The sequence below is a fragment of the Bacillus rossius genome, chromosome 5 (genome assembly GCF_032445375.1).
Source record: "Bacillus rossius redtenbacheri isolate Brsri chromosome 5, Brsri_v3, whole genome shotgun sequence".
Taxonomy (NCBI): Eukaryota; Metazoa; Arthropoda; class Insecta; order Phasmatodea; family Bacillidae; genus Bacillus; species Bacillus rossius.
Genome location: NC_086333.1, coordinates 78,926,024 through 78,950,629, shown reverse-complemented (window position 1 = coordinate 78,950,629; position 24,606 = coordinate 78,926,024). Strand labels below are relative to the sequence as shown.

The 24,606-nt window shown below is 35.4% G+C and overlaps 1 protein-coding gene across 2 annotated transcripts in view; it reads right to left on the bottom strand.

The window, feature by feature from the left end:
- Positions 1–22,916, bottom strand: part of LOC134532079 (protein O-mannosyl-transferase TMTC4-like) — an 85,063-nt gene extending 62,147 nt beyond the window's left edge. Inside the window, exon 1 of one of the 2 annotated variants that reach the window (XM_063368296.1) lies at positions 22,724–22,916. Coding sequence is in view for 1 of the 2 variants with exons in the window: in XM_063368293.1 (XP_063224363.1) it covers positions 21,122–21,147 (26 nt within the window). In the remaining variant the exon portion in view is untranslated. Of the gene's footprint in view, positions 1–21,121; positions 21,725–22,723 lie in introns of those variants that run through there. The other variant, XM_063368293.1, reaches the window with a different exon arrangement.
- Positions 22,917–24,606: the final 1,690 nt, after the last annotated feature.

Below are 24,606 nucleotides of genomic sequence, written 5' to 3'. Positions count from 1 at the left end.
ACCACACACCATACCAAGCATCAGTCCACAAACCACATCCCAACACAAAACACTCACCACACCACACCACACACCAAATTCACTACATATACCCCACCACACTACACAACAGAAAACACAGAACCCATTACACAACACTAAAACCACCAACACACAAAACACATACAACATAAAACACATACAACATAAAACACATACAACACAAAACAATTACAACACAAAACAATTATAACACAAAACACATAACAAAATTTAACACATAAAACATATAAACATAAAACACAAACACATAAATCACAAACACATAAAACTAAACACATAAAAAACCAAACACACAAAACACAAAACGCATTACACAAAACTAAAACATAAAGCACATACAACACAAATCACAGAACAGTTAAAAAAGACACTTAAACAAACAACACTTAAAACACATAACATTTAAAAAACTTAAAACACACAGCACATAAAACACAAAATGCAAAACACACACCAGAAAACAAACACAAAACACAAACATGTAACTCAAAACACACAAACCAAAACACACACACCACATCAAACACCACAGCAAACACCACACACTTTACACATCAGTCCACACACTACACACATCACACCTTAAACACTCAACACACCACACACCAAATTCACTACACACTACACAAGACACAACAGACAACACAAAACACATTACACAAAAATAAAAACACAAACACACAAAACACATAAAACTCACACAACATAAAAATACTACACAAAACACATACAACACAAACACATAAAACAAATAACACATAATACACAAACACATAATACACAATTCATAATACACAAACACATAGAAACACAAAAATAACAAAACAGCATAAACATAAAACACATAAAACAACACTAAAAACACCAACACATAATACATAAAACACAGTAAAACATAGAACAATTAAACAAAAAACACACAAAACACACACACGTAACACAAAACACACAAACCAAAACTCCAGCACATTACACACCATAACCAACACCACAGCAAAAACCACACACCATACCAAGCATCAGTCCTTACACCACAGACCACATCATACCACAAAACACTCAGAGCACCACACACCAAATTCACTAAATACTCCCCACCACACTACGCAAAAGACAACATAAATGCATTACACAACATTAAATACACCAACACACAAAACACATACAACATAAAACACATACAACATAAAACACATACAACATAAAACACATACAACATAAAACACATACAACACATAACACATACAACACATAACACATACAACACATAACACATACAACACATAACACATACAACACATAACACATACAACACATAACACATACAACACATAACACATACAACACATAACACATACAACACAAATCACATACACACAAATCACATACAACACAAAACATGTACAACACAAAACATGTACAACACAAAGCACATACAACACAAAACATATACAACACATAAAACATACAAAAAAATCACAAAAAAACATAAATCACAAACACATAAAACACAAACACATAAAACACAAAATCATTAAACACAAACTAAAAAACACATTACACTAAATTAAAAACACAAACACATAAAAAACGCATCACACAACAATAAAAACACCAACACATATTACATAAAACACAGAATAATTAAACAAAGACACATAAAACACACAACACATAATACACCAAACACATAAATAACACAACATAAATCATGACAATACATTAAAAACACAACACATAAAACACACAACACTTAAAACACACATAACTTAAAATACGTGACACTTAAAACACACAACACATATACCACATAAAAACACAACACAAAAACACACAACACATAAAACACACAACACACAAAACACACAACACATACAACACACAACACAAAACACACAACACACATAACACACAACACACATAACACACAACCCATAAAACACACAACACATAAAACACACAACACATAAAACACACAACACATCACAAAACACACAACACAAAAAAAAAATCAAACACCACAGCAAAAACCACACACCACATCATACATCAGTCCACACACCACACACATAACACCACAAAACACTCACCCGCACACACCTAATTCACTAAATACACCCCACCACACTACGCAAAAGACAACACATAATGCATTACAACACTAAAAACACCAACACACAAACAACATAAAACACATAGAAAAACATATACAACATAAAACATAAACCACAAAATATAGAACACAAACACATAAAACACACAACACATAAAACACACAACACATAAACACACAACACATAAACACACAACACAAAAACACATACACAAAACACATACAAAATCACACAACACAAAACACACTACACGAAACTCAAAACACACAATACGAAACACATACCACAAAACACACAAAACAAAACAACCCACATCACACCCCACATCCAACACCATACACCATAAAATACACCAAATCCAACACCATACACCACAAAATACACCACATCATACAAAATCCACACACCACAAAACTCACCACACCCTAAATTCATTACATACACCCCACCACACTACACAACAGAAAAATAAATACATAAACAACACAACACTAAAAACTAAACATACAACACATAAAACACAACACATAAAACACACAACACATAAAACAAAACACATAAAACACACAACACACAAAATGCAAAACACACATCACGAAACAAAAAACACACAACAAATCAAAAACCACAGAAAAAACCACACACCACATCATACATCAGTCCACACACCACACACATCACACCACAAAACACTCACCCGCACACACCTAAGTCACTAAATACACCCCACCACACTAAGCAAAAGACAACACAAAATGCATTACAACACTAAAAACAGCAACACACAAACTACATAAAACACATACAACATAAAACACATACCACATAAAACACAAAAACATAGAACACAAACACATAAAATTCAAAACACATAAAACAAAAACACATAAACCAAAAACACACAGCACATAAATAACAAAACACATTAAATCACAAAAACATAAAACAAAAACACAAAAAACACATAACACATTACCCAACACTTAAAACATCAACCTACAAAAAACATAAAAAACACAACGCATATTTCACAACACATAAGAACACCACATAAACACATAAAATACAAAACACACAACACTAAACACCAAACACACACCACAAAACACAAAACAAACACACATACATCACACACATCATCCAACACCACATCACACCACGAAACAATCACCACACCAAACACCAAATTCACTACATACACCCCTACACAACTACACATCAGACCAAAAAAAACCCAAATCAACATAACACTTAAAACATCAACATACAACACATATTACACACAATGCATAAAACATGCAACACATAAAACACACAACATAAAACACACAACATAAAATGCACAACACCTAACCCATAAAACACAACATATAAAACACAAAACACATACAACACAAAACACCTAAAACACAAACACATAAATCACAATCACATAGTCACAAAACACATAATCACAAAACACATAATCACAAAACACATACAACACAAAACACATAAATTACAAAACACATTCAACACAAAACACATACAACACAAAACACAAATAACAAAACGCATAAATAACAAAACACCTAAATAACAAAACAAATAAATCACAAACAATTAATCACAATAAACACAACACACATTAAACACACAACACATAAAACATACAACACATAAAAACACAACTTATAAAACACACAACACATATAACACAAAACATAAAACACACAAAACATAAAACACACAAAACATAAAACACAATACATAAAACACAATACATAAAACACACAAAACATAAAACACAAAACATAAAACACAGAACACTTAATCACATAACACATAAAACATACAAAACATAAAACAAACACATAAAAAACATAAATTGCAAAAAACACAACACTTAAAACATACAACACAAAACATACACACATAACACAAAACACACAAATCAAAACACACACCAAATCACACTCCACATCCAACAACACAGCAAACACCACACACTTAACACATCATTCTACACACTACACACCACATTACACCACAAAACACTCATCACACCACACACCAAATTCACTACATCCACCCCACCACACTACACAACCAACAACACAAAACACATTACACAAAACTAAAAAACACCAACACACAAAACTCATAGAAATAAACACATACCAATAAACACGTAAAAATAAACACATAATAACATAAAAAATATACAACACATAACACAAACAACACAAAACAAATACATAAATCACAAAACACATAAAACATATAACACATTAAACAAACAACATTAAACACAAACACATAAAACATTAACACATAAAACACTAACACATAAAACACTAACACATAAAACACTAACACATAAAACACAAAACATCATTACACAAAACTAAAACATCAAAACATAAAACACATACAACACTAAATGCATACAATACAAAACACATACAATACAAAACACATACAATACAAAACACATAAAACACAAACACATAAAACAAAAACACACAAAACACAAAAAGCAACACAAAACTAAAAACACCAAAACATTAAACACAAAACACAAAACAATTAAACAAAAACACATAAAATACACAACACATAAAACAAACAATACAAAACACATATAATGCAACACACACACCACAGAAAACACCACACACCACATCATACATCAGCCCACACACCATGCACTTCCTCACCACAAAACACTCACCACACCACACACCAAATTCACTACATACACCCCACCACACTACACAACAGACCACACAAAACACATTACACAAAAATTTAAACAACACACACAACACATAAAACACATCCAAAAAACATGTACTCATCAAACAGATACAAAACAAAACACATATATAACAAAACACATATAAAACAAATACAGAAATCACAAAAAACATATTACACAAACACATAAAAGAAATAACACATAATACACAAACACATAATACACAATTCATAATACACAAACACATAGAAACACAAAAATAACAAAACAGCATAAACATAAAACACATTACACAACACTAAAAACACCAACACATAATACATAAAACACAGTAAAACATAGAACAATTAAACAAAAAACACACATAACACACACACGTAACACAAAACACACAAACCAAAACTCCAGCACATTACACACCATATCCAACACCACAGCAAAAACCACACACCATACCAAGCATCAGTCCTTACACCACAGACCACATCATACCACAAAACACTCAGAGCACCACACACCAAATTCACTAAATACTCCCCACCACACTACGCAAAAGACAACATAAATGCATTACACAACATTAAATACACCAACACACAAAACACATACAACATAAAACACATACAACATAAAACACATACAACATAAAACACATACAACATAAAACACATACAACACATAACACATACAACACATAACACATACAACACATAACACATACAACACATAACACATACAACACATAACACATACACACAAATCACATACAACACAAAACATGTACAACACAAAACATGTACAACACAAAACATGTACAACACAAAGCACATACAACACAAAACATATACAACACATAAAACATACAAAAAAATCACAAAAAAACATAAATCACAAACACATAAAACACAAACACATAAAACACAAAATCATTAAACACAAACTAAAAAACACATTACACTAAATTAAAAACACAAACACATAAAAAACGCATCACACAATAAAAACACCAACACATATTACATAAAACACATAAAACACAGAATAATTAAACAAAGACACATAAAACACACAACACATAATACACCAAACACATAAATAACACAACATAAATCATGACAATACATTAAAAACACAACACATAAAACACACAACACTTAAAACACACAACACATAAAACACACAACACATAAAACACACAACACATAAAACACACAACACATAAAACACACAACACATCACAAAACACACAACACAAAAAAAATCAAACACCACAGCAAAAACCACACACCACATCATACATCAGTCCACACACCACACACATAACACCACAAAACACTCACCCGCACACACCGAATTCACTAAATACACCCCACCACACTACGCAAAAGACAACACATAATGCATTACAACACTAAAAACACCAACACACAAACAACATAAAACACATAGAAAAACATATACAACATAAAACAAAAACCACAAAATATAGAACACAAACACATAAAACACACAACACATAAAAAACACACAACACATAAACACACAACACATAAACACACAACACATAAACACACAACACATAAACACACAACACATAAACACTCAACACAAAAACACATACACAAAACACATACAAAATCACACAACACAAAACACACTACACGAAACTCAAAACACACAATACGAAACACATACCACAAAACACACAAAACAAAACAACCCACATCACACCCCACATCCAACACCATACACCATAAAATACACCAAATCCAACACCATACACCACAAAATACACCACATCATACAAAATCCACACACCACAAAACTCACCACACCCTAAATTCATTACATACACCCCACCACACTACACAACAGAAAAATAAATACATAAACAACACAACACTAAAAACTAAACATACAACACATAAAACACAACACATAAAACACACAACACATAAAACAAAACACATAAAACACACAACACACAAAATGCAAAACACACATCACGAAACAAAAAACACACATCACGAAACAAAAAACACACAACAAATCAAAAACCACAGAAAAAACCACACACCACATCATACATCCGTCCACACACCACACACATCACACCACAAAACACTCACCCGCACACACCTAAGTCACTAAATACACCCCACCACACTAAGCAAAAGACAACACAAAATGCATTACAACACTAAAAACAGCAACACACAAACTACATAAAACACATACAACATAAAACACATACCACATAAAACACAAAAACATAGAACACAAACACATAAAATTCAAAACACATAAAACAAAAACACATAAACCAAAAACACACAGCACATAAATAACAAAACACATTAAATCACAAAAACATAAAACAAAAACACAAAAAACACATAACACATTACCCAACACTTAAAACATCAACCTACAAAAAACATAAAAAACACAACGCATATTTCACAACACATAAGAACACCACATAAACACATAAAATACAAAACACACAACACTAAACACCAAACACACACCACAAAACAAACACACATACATCACACACATCATCCAACACCACATCACACCACGAAACAATCACCACACCAAACACCAAATTCACTACATACACCCCTACACAACTACACATCAGACCACAAAAAACCCAAATCAACATAACACTTAAAACATCAACATACAACACATATTACACACAATGCATAAAACATGCAACACATAAAACACACAACATAAAACACACAACATAAAATGCACAACACCTAACCCATAAAACACAACATATAAAACACAAAACACATACAACACAAAACACCTAAAACACAAACACATAAATCACAATCACATAGTCACAAAACACATAATCACAAAACACATAATCACAAAACACATACAACACAAAACACATAAATTACAAAACACATTCAACACAAAACACATACAACACAAAACACATTCAACACAAAATACATACAACACAAAACACATACAAATCAAAACACATACAAAACAAAACACATACAACACAAAACACAAATAACAAAACACATAAATAACAAAACACCTAAATAACAAAACAAATAAATCACAAACAATTAATCACAATAAACACAACACACATTAAACACACAACACATAAAACATACAACACATAAAAACACAACTTATAAAACACACAACACATATAACACAAAACATAAAACACACAAAACATAAAACACACAAAACATAAAACACACAAAACATAAAACACACAAAACATAAAACACACAAAACATAAAACACACAAAACATAAAACACAATACATAAAACACAATACATAAAACACAATACATAAAACACACAAAACATAAAACACAAAACATAAAACACAGAACACTTAATCACATAACACATAAAACATACAAAACATAAAACAAACAACACATAAAAAACATAAATTGCAAAAAACACAACACTTAAAACATACAACACAAAACATACACACATAACACAAAACACACAAATCAAAACACACACCAAATCACACTCCACATCCAACAACACAGCAAACACCACACACTTAACACATCATTCTACACACTACACACCACATTACACCACAAAACACTCATCACACCACACACCAAATTCACTACATCCACCCCACCACACTACACAACCAACAACACAAAACACATTACACAAAACTAAAAAACACCAACACACAAAACTCATAGAAATAAACACATACCAATAAACACGTAAAAATAAACACATAATAACATAAAAAATATACAACACATAACACAAACAACACAAAACAAATACATAAATCACAAAACACATAAAACATATAACACATTAAACAAACAACATAAAACACAAACACATAAAACATTAACACATAAAACATTAACACATAAAACATTAACACATAAAACATTAACACATAAAACACTAACACATAAAACACTAACACATAAAACACAAAACTACATTACACAACACTAAAAACCCCAAACGCATACACATACAACATAAAACACATACAACACAAAACACTTACCACACAAAACACTTACCACACAAAACACTTACCACACAAAACACTTACAACATAAAACATATAACACATAAAACATATAACACTTAAAACATATAACACTTAAAACATATAACACATAAAACACTAACACATAAAACACTAACACATAAAACACAAAACATCATTACACAAAACTAAAACATCAACACATAAAACATAAAACACATACAACACTAAATGCATACAATACAAAACACATACAATACAAAACACATACAATACAAAACACATAAAACACAAACACATAAAACAAAAACACACAAAACACAAAAAGCAACACAAAACTAAAAACACCAAAACATTAAACACAAAACACAAAACAATTAAACAAAAACACATAAAATACACAACACATAAAACAAACAATACAAAACACATATAATGCAACACACACACCACAGAAAACACCACACACCACATCATACATCAGCCCACACACCATGCACTTCCTCACCACAAAACACTCACCACACCACACACCAAATTCACTACATACACCCCACCACACTACACAACAGACCACACAAAACACATTACACAAAAATTTAAACAACACACACAACACATAAAACACATCCAAAAAACATGTACTCATCAAACAGATACAAAACAAAACACATATATAACAAAACACATATAAAACAAATACAGAAATCACAAAAAAACATATTACACAAACACATAAACATTAACACATAAAACAGTAATGCATAAAACACAAACACATAAACTCAAAACACATAAAACAAAAACACAAAACACACAGCACATTAAACACAAAACACATAAATCACAAACACATAACACAAAAACATAAAACACAAAACACAGTACACAACACTAAAAACACCAACCCACAAAAACATTAAACATATACAAAACACAACACAAAACACACAATGCATTAAACACATAAAACACCACCCAAAAACACACAAAATATAAAAAAACACTACACTCAAACACATAAAATTGAAACAAACACAAACAAAAACACAACACGAAACACCAAACAGATACAACACAAAACACTTATAAAACAAATACATAAATCACAAAATACATAAAGACATATAACACATAAAATACAAACACATAAAACAGTAACACATAAAAACAAACACTTAGAACACAAACACATAAAACTCAAAACACATAAAACTAAAAACCAAAACACATAAAACACAATACACACAGCAAAAACAAAAACTCATAATCACAAAACACATTTAATCACAAATACATAAAACACAAACACAAAAAAAAACATAAAACACAAAACATTACACAACACTAGAAACACCAACCCACAAAACACATACAACTAAAAACACATACAACTCAAAAACACATACAACACAAAAACATGAAACACACAACACAAAAAACACAACACAAAAAACACAACACAAAAAACACACAAAACATAAAACACATCACACAAAACTCATAAAATGCTAAACACAACACAAAACACACAACATGAAACACCAAACACACACCATTCAATACTCAACACAAATACACACCAAATCTATTACCGCAGAAAACACCACACACCACATCACACATAAGTCCACACACCACACACCACATCACAAAACAAAACATTCACCACACCACACACCAAAACTTACTTCATAAACCCACCACACTAAACAGACAACACAAAACGCATTACACAACATTAAAAACACCAAAACACAAAACACATAAAAAATAAAACACATTCAACTTAAAACACATACAACATAGAACACATAAAACACCAAACACATAAAATACAACACATAAAACACACACCACATAAAACACACACCACATAAAACACACAACAGATAAAACACATAGCACATAAAACACACGACACTTAAATCACACAGCAAAAATAAACTTCACAAAAACACACAACACATTAAACACACAACACACAAAATACTAAAATGTAAAACACACCACACAAAACACACAACACGAAACGCAAAACACACAACACGGAACGCAAAACACACAACACGGAACACAAAACACACCCACAAAACAAATCACACACCACATCCACAGCACAGCAAACACCACACACAACACATAAAAAACACAACACAAAAACACACAACACAAAAAACAAACAACACACAAATCACACAACATATAAATCACACAACAGATAAATCACACAACAGATAAAACACTAAAATGTAAAACACACCACACAAAACACACAACACGAAACGCAAAACACACAACACGAAACACAAAAAACACCCACAAAACAAATCACACACCACATCACACACCACATCCAGCAGCACAGCAAACACCACACACCACATCAAACATCAGTCCACACACCACACACCAAATCACACCACAAAACACTCACCACACCACACACCAAATTCACTACTTACACCCCAGCACACTACACAACAGACAACACAAAACACCAACACACAAAACACCAACACACAAAACACCAACACACAAAACACCAACACACAAAACACCAACACACAAAACACTAAAATGTAAAACACACCACACAAAACACACAACACGAAACGCAAAACACACAACACGAAACACAAAAAACACCCACAAAACAAATCACACACCACATCCAACAGCACAGCAAACACCATACACCACATCAAACATCAGTCCACAAACCACACACCAAATCACACCACAAAACACTCACCACACCACACACCAAATTCACTACTTACACCCCAGCACACTACACAAAACACCAACACACAAAACACCAACACACAAAACACCAACACACAAAACACCAACACACAAAACACCAACACACAAAACACCAACACACAAAACACCAACACACAAAACACCAACACACAAAACACCAACACACAAAACACCAACACACAAAACACCAACACACAAAACACCAACACACAAAACACCAACACACAAAACACATACAACACAAAACACATACAACACAAAACACATCAAACACAAAACACATCAAACACAAAACACATCAAACACAAAACACATCAAACACAAAACACATCAAACACATAAGACACAAACACATAAGACACAAACACATAAGACACAAACACATAAGACACAAACACATAAGACACAAACACATAAGACACTAATACATAAGACACACACCACACAAAACACACCACACAAAACACACCACACAAAACACACCACACAAAACACACCATACAAAACACACAACACACAACACAAAACACAAAACACAAAACACAAAACACAAAACACAAAACACACCACACACCACACACCACACACCACACACCACACACCACACACCACACAACACACACCACTCACCACACAACACAAAACGCACAACATAAAACGCACAAACCACACACCACAGACCACACACCACAGACCACAGACCACACACCACAAACCACACACAAGACACCACATACCATACCACAAACCACACACAAGACACCACATACCATACCACATACCATACCACACACAAGACAGCACATACCTTACCACGCCATACACAACACACACCACATTCCTTACCACACCACACACATCACACACATCACACACCACATCTAACAAAAATACCATACATCACACAACATAAAAACATACAAAACACGACATACTTTACACACCATACCATACTTCAAACACCCACACCACATCTAACAACACACACCTCAACAAACATCACATCACACCACACAACACACACCACAGCACAATATCACACCACATTCCGCATACTACAATATCACACCACACTCCGCACACAAAATCACACTACATTTCATTCACTACAAAACTCACACACAACACACAAAACTCAATAACACAAAAAAACCACAAAACACAAAAAACTTACAACACCAAACACAAAACAACACAAAACACAACACAAAACACAACACAACACAAAACATAAAACACACAACACAAAACACAAAAACACAACACAAAACATAAAACACACAACTCAAAACATATAAAATGCAAAACACACAACACGAAACACAAAAAAAACACCAAACACAATATCACACCACACTCCACACACCATAATATCACACCACACTCCGCACACATCACACCACTTTCCATTCACCACAAAACTCACCACAACACACAAAACACACACCACAACTACACCTAAAACACACAAGACACACAAAACACAAAACGCATAACATAAAAACATAAACCACCAAACACAAAAGACACCAAATTCACAACACAAAACATAAAACGCAAAACACACACGAGACACCACATACCTTACCACACAACACATCAAACACCAACACCACATCTAATACCACAACAAACATCACACACCAAACAATACACACTACAACAAACACCACACACCACATCACACCAAACAACACAATATTACACCACACTCCGCACACCACAATATCACATCACACTCCGCACACATCACACCACATTCCTTTCACCACAAAACTCACACACAACACACAAAACACTCACCACAACAACACCTAGAACACACAACACACAAAACGCATAACACAAAAACATAAGATAAAACACCAAACATACAACATAAAACACAAACACATCAAAACTCACTGCACCTTATCCTCACCACACTACACACAACACACAAAACACACACAAAACAACACACACAAAACAACACACACAAAATAACACACACAAACTAAACAACACATGAAAAACAAAAACAACACATGAAAAACAAAAACAACACAAAACACACAACACTAACAACAAAAACAAAATAATAAACACAAACACAACATACACAACGCAACTGCACGGGCGGAACATGACCACCAAAGGAACTGCGCGGTTGAGAAATACCAACATCGAAATTTAAGTTTCGAATTTGAGGGAAACATAAAACAATTCTTAAAAGTAATAACATAAATAAAAAATAATAATATTTACGAACATCCTTAGGTAAGAATTTATGGAATTGTGTATTAACGTAGTGGCGTTTTGATTAGAACGGCAAAATATTATATACTTTGGGATAATTTATGCTGAAATTAAATTATTTTTTTATCAATTAAATAAGCATGTGCTCATGTGCAATAATTTTTTTTCTGCAATAGAAACTGACGTTAAAATTTTCAGCACTAATAAATTTGCTGCTATGCATGATTGTAATATTTGTAGGTAACAAAAGATAAATCATTTTTATGGTAGTAATGTTTTTGGTTGTTACGCAGTGAAAAAATAAATAAATTTACATTAAACGTAATGCGGTTAGTGTTCCTAACAACATTGTTCCTTGCTTCGTGCGCATGTTCCTGCGACTCGGCTGCCCACACGCCACTTCCGGTGCCTTACTTCAACAGGATGTCACGAGGGAAGGTTTGCGGGTGATAAGGTGTGAGAGCAAATTGTTTTGTCTCATTTTTTGTTGTTGATGTGGATGCTGCATTTTAAAGTACAAAACCAGATACGCTCAGAATTTCTGCACGTGTGCTATTTTTAAAGTGGAACGTTTGTTCCAATAGGCTGGTGATGGCCGTGGTCGAACTACTTCCCCTCTTGAGGCTTATTCGTTCACACGGGCAACCGAGAGGTGGCATTAGGGGCGCCACGTGGTGACGGCTCATTCATGCGACTGCGTGGTGAGACAAGAGACCAAGTAGCCCGTGAGCAAGGTTGCCTTAATGCCCTGAACCCCCCCACCCCGGCTTGAAGGGAAATCATTGTCGTCATGTTACTCCCCACGCGGAGTGACAGTAGTGTTTTTACCAACAGCCGTCGTGTTTTAACAAAGCATTGATGCAATTGCCAAGGATTCATAACCAACTGGACAAAGCTATATTCTGGCTGCGGGCACGGCGGCTCAAACAGAAAGGTTTAAGTTGTTTTCTGGTTGAGGCTAAAGAAATGGTATAAAACCATCCGAATCACGGCATATGTTAACATCAAAAGGCCAAACATCCAGATGCCATCGTACATCCGGTGACATCCGGAGGAAAAGAAGAAAAGTTAGTGCTCCTGGGAACACCCTGACAGGTTCAGTCCCAGGAGGTGGAGGTTGTTGAGGCTAGGCCGGGCTTCGGCCCGAAACAACTTGTCGTTATGCTTTTATTCATCGTGGAGTGGGCTCGGCCTATGGGAAGAGGGGAGATAGTACCTCGTCGGGCCTCGTCGGGACAAGAAGGTTCATGCCGAAGGTCACATCGCTACGGACCCGCGTTGCATCGTTTATGATTTCTTTATAACTTCATCGTGCACCCTCTCACGCTCCCTTACCCCCCCCCCCCCTCCAACACCTTCATTCACCTTCACCCCTCCACCTGTTCCATAGATCTCAGCAGCTTCGACCTTTGAATATATATACTGTATAGAAGTCGCCAGCCCAGGTTAAAAATTTTCTAATACGGTTTTGAGGTAGTTGGTTAATTCACCGCCGCAATCGCCACCATCTCTAGGGCATCGACTTGTGGTGGTCCCTAGCGGACAAGTGTCGAACTCTTCATACACCCCTTCCCCCTCCCGTTGAACGACCTTGAGCTGCAGTGGGTGGGGGGTACGGGGAATGACAGCGGGCGACAGTGCTGCGCTCTAACGTGTAAACAACAACCTAAGACGATACAGGGCGTTACGGCAGCGCCCTGCAGCGGTGGTAGTTCCCAAGCTTATCATCATACGCTCCTGAAAAACGTAGAGTAAATCCTATCCACTCGCGACTTCTATACAGTATATATACTCAAAGCTTCGATGTAATTCGATCATTCTCCGGAGAGAGTGGCTCGTGTCAGGGTCGAGCAAGGGGGGGGGGGGGGGAGGGGGAGGTATCCAGCTGTGATGTAATGTTCAATCCTATAACCTGATTCGTGCTCGGAGCCCCTTAGCGATGTGTGTCTGTGCCTGAAGGTGCCCCCGCCCCGTTTGTTCTATCGTAGATCTACTTTCGGAGGACATCGCCTCCATCTGACTTACAACTAGAGATAACAGTTAAAAAAAAATTATTTGTGGAAATATTTTTACTGTAACTCACCGGAAAAGCTTCTGCTAAATCGGAAAATTTTCCAACGAGTTACACTTTCACAGAAACATATAAATAAATTTTTTATCAGCAGTTTTATACAAACGTAACCAAATTAAATAAGTCAGTCATCAGGTAGTAAAGAAAGAGAAAATGTACACTCCACAGTTCTATGCCTAACTTTGTATTCAACTTTTTTTTTTTAACTGTTCTCTACAAAATATCTGAACGAATTCAATGTTGTGTCTACGAAGGGAGTTACGATTTTTTTTTCTCCAACCCTTGTTTATTCTACACCTAGTAACATTGATTGGTCACATAAAAAATATTTCAGACGAAAACTGTAGATAATTTAAGGTTTTACAATTAAACAGAACGGATTTAACAGTGTACACGGTAAGTAATTTATGACTTTTTTTAAAATTCTACAACTTTATTTTTTAACCACCCTGGAACAATGGTTCGTATTTTTTTTTAATTTTCAGACAAAAGTTTTAAATAAAAAATTATAAGATTTACAAACAATTTGAACGAATTTGATAGTGTACCTACTAATGGAGTTATATATATATATATATATTTTAAATTCTACCCAGTAATTTTTAAACCCCTTGCAGTAATGGTTAGACTAATCGAAATAAAATATGCTATAAACTAAATCCATAACACTTCTAGAAAGCCATTAATCACGAGAGAATTGTTGGTGTAATAGTAAAAGATTAAATCTAAAAAAAAAAAAAAAGGGGAGAGAGTTTTTTTCAGTTCTCCTCAGAAATGTGTAACATCTAACCTTGGTAACAAGCAAATTCATGTGTTCACATGTTGCAAAAACACTATATAAATCTAAACTCGTAAACGAAATTTAACGTAGAATTCTTCAAAATAATGTCGAGCCTGATAAATTCACGCCAATTTATTTTTTCCAACTACATTCATTGACGCTGATCACACGTAGTTTCCGCACCCGCCGCTAGAATTCGTTGCAGGAGCAGCTACCTCACTATTCAATCATTCGATTTTCAGAACGAAAAGATTAAACTGTATAATAAAAAGGTTCCTATAAAAGAAAAAAAATAAATAATAAATCACGGCTAAGAACCTGATTTTCTACAAGGAATTTCATAAAAAATACCGCCCCTATCTTGTTAAAAATTCATCAAACAGTTAATGAAATGAAGTTTACCTTTGGCTTTGTGAACTTTCAGTTCGCGCCGCCAGCCACAGAAAGCAGTACCGTGGGTACGTATTTTTCTTTACGTTCAGTAAATTATTCCCACAAAATGCCGTGTAAGGCGAGCTGAAGTATTACACATCAAACGGTTTTACTTCCATTTTTTTTTATAATAAGTGTGTCCACAGTGAAACAGCTAGGACGACGGCTGCTGGTCGGAGGTGAAGATATGCCAGAGGACCATGCCTACAGACTCCGCTTCTAAGGATACAGCCTGTCGGAGAAGTATCAAGACGCGTCGCGAGACGTTGAGACACGAGACGGAGACCGAAATGGATGAATACCATCGAGGGGAGATAAATTGGACCACCCACCGGAATCTATTCAATCCCGCGCCATGACAGCGCAATTATTATTTTTTTTTTCACACCCTTTCACCGCTTGTTTCGTCGACATACTCGTTGAGAGAATTTCACGACACTTCACCCCTTCTGCATCGAGTGTGACGCGAAGTTTCGCAGGATACCCGAGTGTAGGACACATTTTAAAGGATATATTTCCTGCTACAGTACTACACTACCAAGAATTTTAAATCATTTTTATTTTACCAAACAAAAAAAAATTTAAGTCAGTCCGTAGTCCGTCTTCTAGAGAGGGTAAACAACCCAATTTTTCAAATAAGTAAAATAAGACATATTTTTTAAGTTAACTATTAGTGTAGTTAAGCATAATATACATAATATTCCCTTTGAATTGTACTTAACTTTATTTTTTTAAAAAAGAATATTTAAACGTAAGTCTAAACCGACAACGTTGGGTACCACCGAAAATGTAAAAAAAAAAAAAAAAAAAAACATATACAACACTTAAATTTCTTCCTTTTTACGTATATTTAACTAAAAAATACGCAAGACAACGTGCGTCAGCGCACTCGCATCGTGTGACGTCGCGCGTCGCGTAATCAACTATGTGAATCTTTCTTTAAAAAGTTGAGCATTCATGCAGTCGATATTCACACACTCACACATGCACCAGGACCTTGCATGGGCGTGACAAGCGTAGAGCGCATGAATCGCTCGGCGATGGTTACACGGAAGCGCGGCTACTCGCATGTTTTAGCTGTTCGGGGGTCTTTGCGTTTCACGAGTGCGTACATGCGTCCAGACGTGTCGCCGGACACGCTGCGTGCCATGCGTCCTCGTAGAACAAAGCCCCCAGCTAAATGCTTCCACTGCATTGCTTCTCGTGAGGTCATGCTTCGCGAACATGCTCTGCGTACGCAGGTACTTACCCCCACCACTCATGCATGGGATTCACTCACTCACTCTCTCTACGCCTGTAGTTTGGCGACAGCGTTGCTGCAAATTTTTTTTTAAATAAAAATGTTTTATTTTAATTTTAATTTTATTTTACTTTAAATTTTTATTTTATTTTAATTTTTATTTAATTTTTATTTTATATTAATTTTAATTTTATTTTAATTTTAATTTTATTTTTATTTTATTTTAATTTAATTAATAATTCGCTGTGGTACCCATAATTGACTGCGTTTGATTTATGTTCATTTATGCGGCGTTCTGTTGCTCTCAGCATCATATATGCACGTCTGTATCTATGATAACACCTGATACTCGCTTTATCCTCGCCATATAGAATCCGGGAAAAGTAAAAAAAAAAATATACTTATTTATATATATATATATATATTCGTCTTGTACCGAGTAAAGTAAAACATTTATGTTCGTCTTGTTACGGAATTCAATAATGCTAACGTAAACATTTACAGTAGGCTAATTTTTTTTGACGTGACGTCTAATAAATCGATGAACGCCGGCTGCACGCACGAAAAAGTGTCCCGTTACGCTCATTGTACGCTTGCGCCGCATCTATCTCTCTTCCACTCTATTGGAACAACCATCGATTTGATTTATCGAGGCACATTAAACTTGAAACACTCCCATTCGTTTCCTACTTTTCCTAACATCGTCCTATTCTTAACAGAATAACACAGATTGGAAGAAGTTAAATAGCAAACATGTATAAAAGTTATAGTTAAAATAATCTTTTTGTTAAAGTAATAAACATATTTGAATTAATGAGTGCAAATAAAAGTAAATTTATCAATTAAATTGTGGATTTAATTTCACTCCTTCTTTGTATCCATACAAAATAGTGATAATTCAATAAAAATGATTCAATTTTATTCATAAAAGTATGCAATCATTTCATCAATGTTTTGTTATGACGTCACGTTAAACTATCGTCCGTAAACCGACTTTACAGACAACCAATTTTTTTGCTTTCGAATTTGATGTGTAAACATTTCAGCTCTCGGTATACGGCATTCGGTAGAAGTAGTCTCGTGAATGGAACGGCAGTGAAATGATCGGAAATGCGTAATCAGGGCGTTTTTTCTGCCGGGAAGTCTCATAAATCTTGAAAATAGGTCGGACCCACGTATGAATATGTTTTTATGTTTATTACCAAGATTGACACAATAACCTACAATTAAACATACATTTATTTTTATTCTGTTTTTTGACGCAAGTCAGATTTTTTTTTTTTCGATTGACATTAATTTGCATGTTTTTATTACTTATGTCTTACGTAATGGTCTTTTTTTTTTTCAGGAAAACTACTGTGCTTTCTGTAGTTGCGCTATTTTTAATAATTTTTTTCTCCCCGTCCTTGGTGGTATGTGAGTAAATTTTCGCACGGAATTGAATACCACAATGAATCCACTACACACTTGCTCACACCGTGCGGAATAACAGCATCGTAGCTGTTACGAAACCACCCGAAGCGCATCAGATGTATTGACTTTGAGAAAAACTGTAGGAATATAAAAAATATATATTTACCTAACATAAACTGGGTTGGGTGGTTGGGATTAGGTTCGTTTCAGTTAGGTAAGGTTATTATCATCTTGTTAACAGTAATTATAGTCAAGTTTTAAAACGGGGAAATGGCTTTTACATTTTTACCACACTCGGCATAAAATTAAAGAATTAAATTTTGAGTAATTGTTTCATATTATAAGTTTATTTTCAACGTGAGAACATATGAATTGGCTCGTTAACCAAGGTTAGATGTTACACATGTCTGGCGAGTAATGAGTGTTGTAACTTTTTTTTTGTGGCCTGGGCTAACATGGGTTATCTTTGTAAATGAAATGTCATATTTGTAATTCAATGAATTCTTGTCTTATAAAGAGATGAAGAGTACCTACGCCTTGATTCACAAAATAGCAAATTTCCAAGATAGCCTAAAAGGAATTGAATGTTATGAAATAATTATGACCACGCCCCTTTATGTTTATAATTACTTGCCCCTTAGGAGTGAAATTTCGTAACGATATCATAGCCTTTACTTAAATCCAGATTACGGCCTACCTCTGATCCAAATTTTCATCTAAAACTGCTTCAGTAATAGAACGTTATTGAGTAATGCACTGTGGGGTGTAAGAAATTACCCCGTGCGGGGGCAAACATCCCACGTCCATCTCTACCTGCACCGCGAGTTACAAGCATTATTTTTAACCCCGCTAACCTTGACTTTACCAAGGTCACTTGCGTAAACGCAGTAGAGACGCAAAACTAAATTACAAGTTTGATTGGGTGTGCAGTAGGTTATTGCAGCGTCCAAAACAATTACATTATATGCAAACATTTAAATTTATTCCCGCTAAATTAGAATACAGACAAGTAAAAAAAAAAAATTTGTGAAAAACGACATAAAATTTACAAATGCTATACGTGACGCCCGGCCGTAGCGATCACGTTAGCTGCGGCACAAACAACCTTGCCATCGCATGAGTAAGTCTGTCCATCACCGCGCGAGGGAGGGGAGGGAGAGTCCACACGAAATCTTGGCTACCGTCCCAAAAACAACCTCTTCTTTCACCATTAATAAAATTAAAGTTTTACTTACATTGGTGCTCGCCGTGCCGTAGACATTTACCAAACTGTAGCGCCTCGGGTACCCGGGCTGTAGACTGGGCGTAGACGACCATGTTGCACAGTCAAATGGCGCCGGTCGACGCACTTCGGGGCGTGGTGGAATTACACTCGCGACTTGCGAAAAAGTTAAAAATCGTTGATGCGAACTACGTTGCCGTAAATTACAGGTTATCCAAAATATAATGCAGCTGATGCGGGCCGCGGCAACGATAAATCCGCGAAGCAGTATCCATAGTTAACCGTTCATACCGAAGTGTGGGTCGCGTCCCAACCCCCGAGCACGGGGTTACCCTGGGATCTCATATTCACAACTGACCCGCCCGCAAGCTTCTCTCGACTTCGACTGCCAAGTGTCCAAAAAAGTTCGCTCGCCGCATACGTCACACTGCCGTGACGTCAGCCAACTCCCTCCGCTAATTTCCCCCTCTCTCATGGGTGGACAAGTCCATTCAGCAGGGGGTCAATGGCCGCACGGTAAACCACAGTACTTGATTAAATATTAACTAAAACTAGTAAAGACGTATATAAAAATAAATATTAAAACATTACTTCAAAAAATTACGTTAAAATTATAATTAAACATAATAAACACTAAACATAATCACATGAGACACGCGAAGTGTCTCAGCACATTTAATCATTCCAAATACGTTTTTTGTTGACGGAAGCAGGATATTTGTATGGCTTGCATCCAGAATGTGTAGGCAAATCATGCTTAGTACATAGGACGTTATTTAAATTTAATTTATTCGTATTTAACTCAAGGATAATGTAAAGAAAACCTTCTTTTACCATTGCCCTTTCTCTGAGGCAGTGCTAAAATCTGCAGCGCTTTGAGGGAATCTACATTACGCAATGGCGTCGCACACATCAACCGATTTTTTTCTAACTGCCGCACAAATAAAAAAATTATCTCTAGAGTCTTCTAGGGTGCCAGCAAACCTATACGTGAAATCGATATTTATGTTAAAAAATCTCAGCAGACAAAATTGGGTGTACGGATAAGCAACAGCATTTTAAAAAATTCAAAATTATATTTTTAACATTTACTATAAAACAAATAACTTCTCTTACAGCAAAAAAAATGCAAATGGCCTTGAATAGTTCTGAAACACACACTTTTTAATAAGACTTAAACACATTATAAACTTGCGTCTAAAATATGACTACAGAAAATATAAAAAAAAAACACCAAGCATTACGGCAACCTGTTAAAATACTAGACATTAAGAATTAATTAATTACGCCCAGGCGGAGACAAATACATGATTTTTTTTTTTTAAATCAAGTCATTTGAACTTTCGCGTGTGCAAAAGAAAATGTTTATTTAAAAAAAATACCGTTAAACAGGTCCGGAAAATGGCGGCTTTTCTTTGCTGATCATTACGTTCAAGTCCATTTCCGGGGGGAATTTTAAATACACTCCACGACGGCGTAGCGAAACCAAGACAAAAAAACCGTGTCGATTTTCTCTTCAGTGTACTTGTGAAATCACAAATACTTCGGAACAGACACGATCAGGCAAAGCACTAGGGGGGGGGGGTTGTATATGAAATGGCCGGCCAACACTTACTTTCGAGTCCGTGGCTTCTAGAAGTTTTCTTCTTCCGGGTGTTTGCTTGCCAGGGCAGCAAGAACACTGATGTAGCACCAACTGCACCCAGTTCTGTAGGACGCAAGTCAACGCTCTCGCCGATTCTGAAGGCTCGTCACTTCGGGGTAAAAAAAAACCGTCCAGTTTGCCATCCCGAAACGTAACGCACACTTATAATCGCGAAGCAGCGAACGCGTCATCCACGGCGGCCATTGGCTATCTGTCAACTTCACCCTCCGCCCTCCCGCCCCACCAACACGCCAACGTACGAAAGCACGGCAAGCCTAAGACAAGAGTCTAGCGGCAGCACCGCTACTTCCTGCAACTGGCTGCAAATGCCGAGCCTTTCCGATGTTGGCCGATCGGGAGCGCCTACCCCCTGGATGTTTTTATTTTTTTATTTTTACGCGCGCGTTTTTTCTCTCCAGTATAAAAAAAAGCCACCATAGACTGTTTAGTGTATGGTTGGTTACATTAAAAATACTGTAAAATCATTTTATGGTTTCTTAGCGAATAACTTTTTAATATGTAGCTATCCAGCGCTAGGAAACCGTTTGCATGATTTCACAGTATCTTTAATGTAGCAATCCTAACCAAATCAACCGTCCACAATGTTTTAAAGTATTTATAATGTAGCTAACCTAACCTAATTGACTATTAGTTATCATGTCCTCACTTGAAAATTACAAGTTGCGTAAAATTGCAAGGGAATGTGGGGCGCCCCGAGAATATTTGTGGAAGACAAAGACTTCCTAGAATTTATACGGTATGAAAAATATATAAATCCACGAAGTAAGTTTCTTCAATTAGGTATTTTCCTCTAAAAACAATTACAAATAAATACCATTGCCTTGTTTATGGTCTTTCCTTTTATCAACACCTCCATATTTATTTACGATGAACAAAAAAAAAAAAAAAAAAAACGAAAATGCACGATCGGACGTTTTGCTCTCTCGTCAGTGAAAAGGCTTCCCGTTGCGGAACGAGCGTGAGCGGTGCGGCATTTGCAGCCAGTTGCAGGAAGTAGCGGTGCTGCCTCTAGACTCTTGTAGCCTAAGATGTACATCAAGTTCTGTCCCTGCCCGAACACGCCCGAATATTCACCTTCGGCCAACGTCGGGTTCATTTATATTTCTCTGTTTATTTTAATGTAGCTATACTAACCTAACTAACCGTCCATAGTGTTTTAAAGTGTTTTAATGTAGCTAACCTAACCGACCACTTTTAATATTTGAATTCATTTTTCCTGCGCAAAAATAAAACAAATCCCGAGGTTGGCCGAAGGTGAATATTCGGGCGTGTTCGGGCAGGGACGGAACTTGATGTATATCTTAGGCTTCTCCGGAAGCACACGTGAACACACGTGACCAAATTGACGTCAGCGCACACGGCACGAAAATAGTTCAAACCCCCCTTCTTTTATAATAACTCGTGCCTATAACTCAGGTAGCCAAGTAATATATGAGTATTAAAAATCTCAAGCTAAAATTTTATGTAAATAATATTTTTAAGCATACTAAATACCCTACAACACGATTTGTAACAAACCACAAAGTTTTCGTAGCTTTCGGATCACGTGAGGTATTGCCAACTTAACAGTTACTTCCTTTTCTTAGCATGTTTCCAGATAAATCGCTACATATAAAAAAAATTATAACTTAACATAAAAATTTACTTAGCTAAAAGGGCAAATATATATATAAATTATAAGTGCTAAAAAACTAACTTAACTAGAAATAAATAATTAAACGTTAAAACCAATACTTCTATAGATATAAATTAGGAAAAGTATTTGATGTTCGCGCTAAAATACAATGAAAGTCATTTTGTATTTCATTTAGTTAAATATCGTTGTATATACA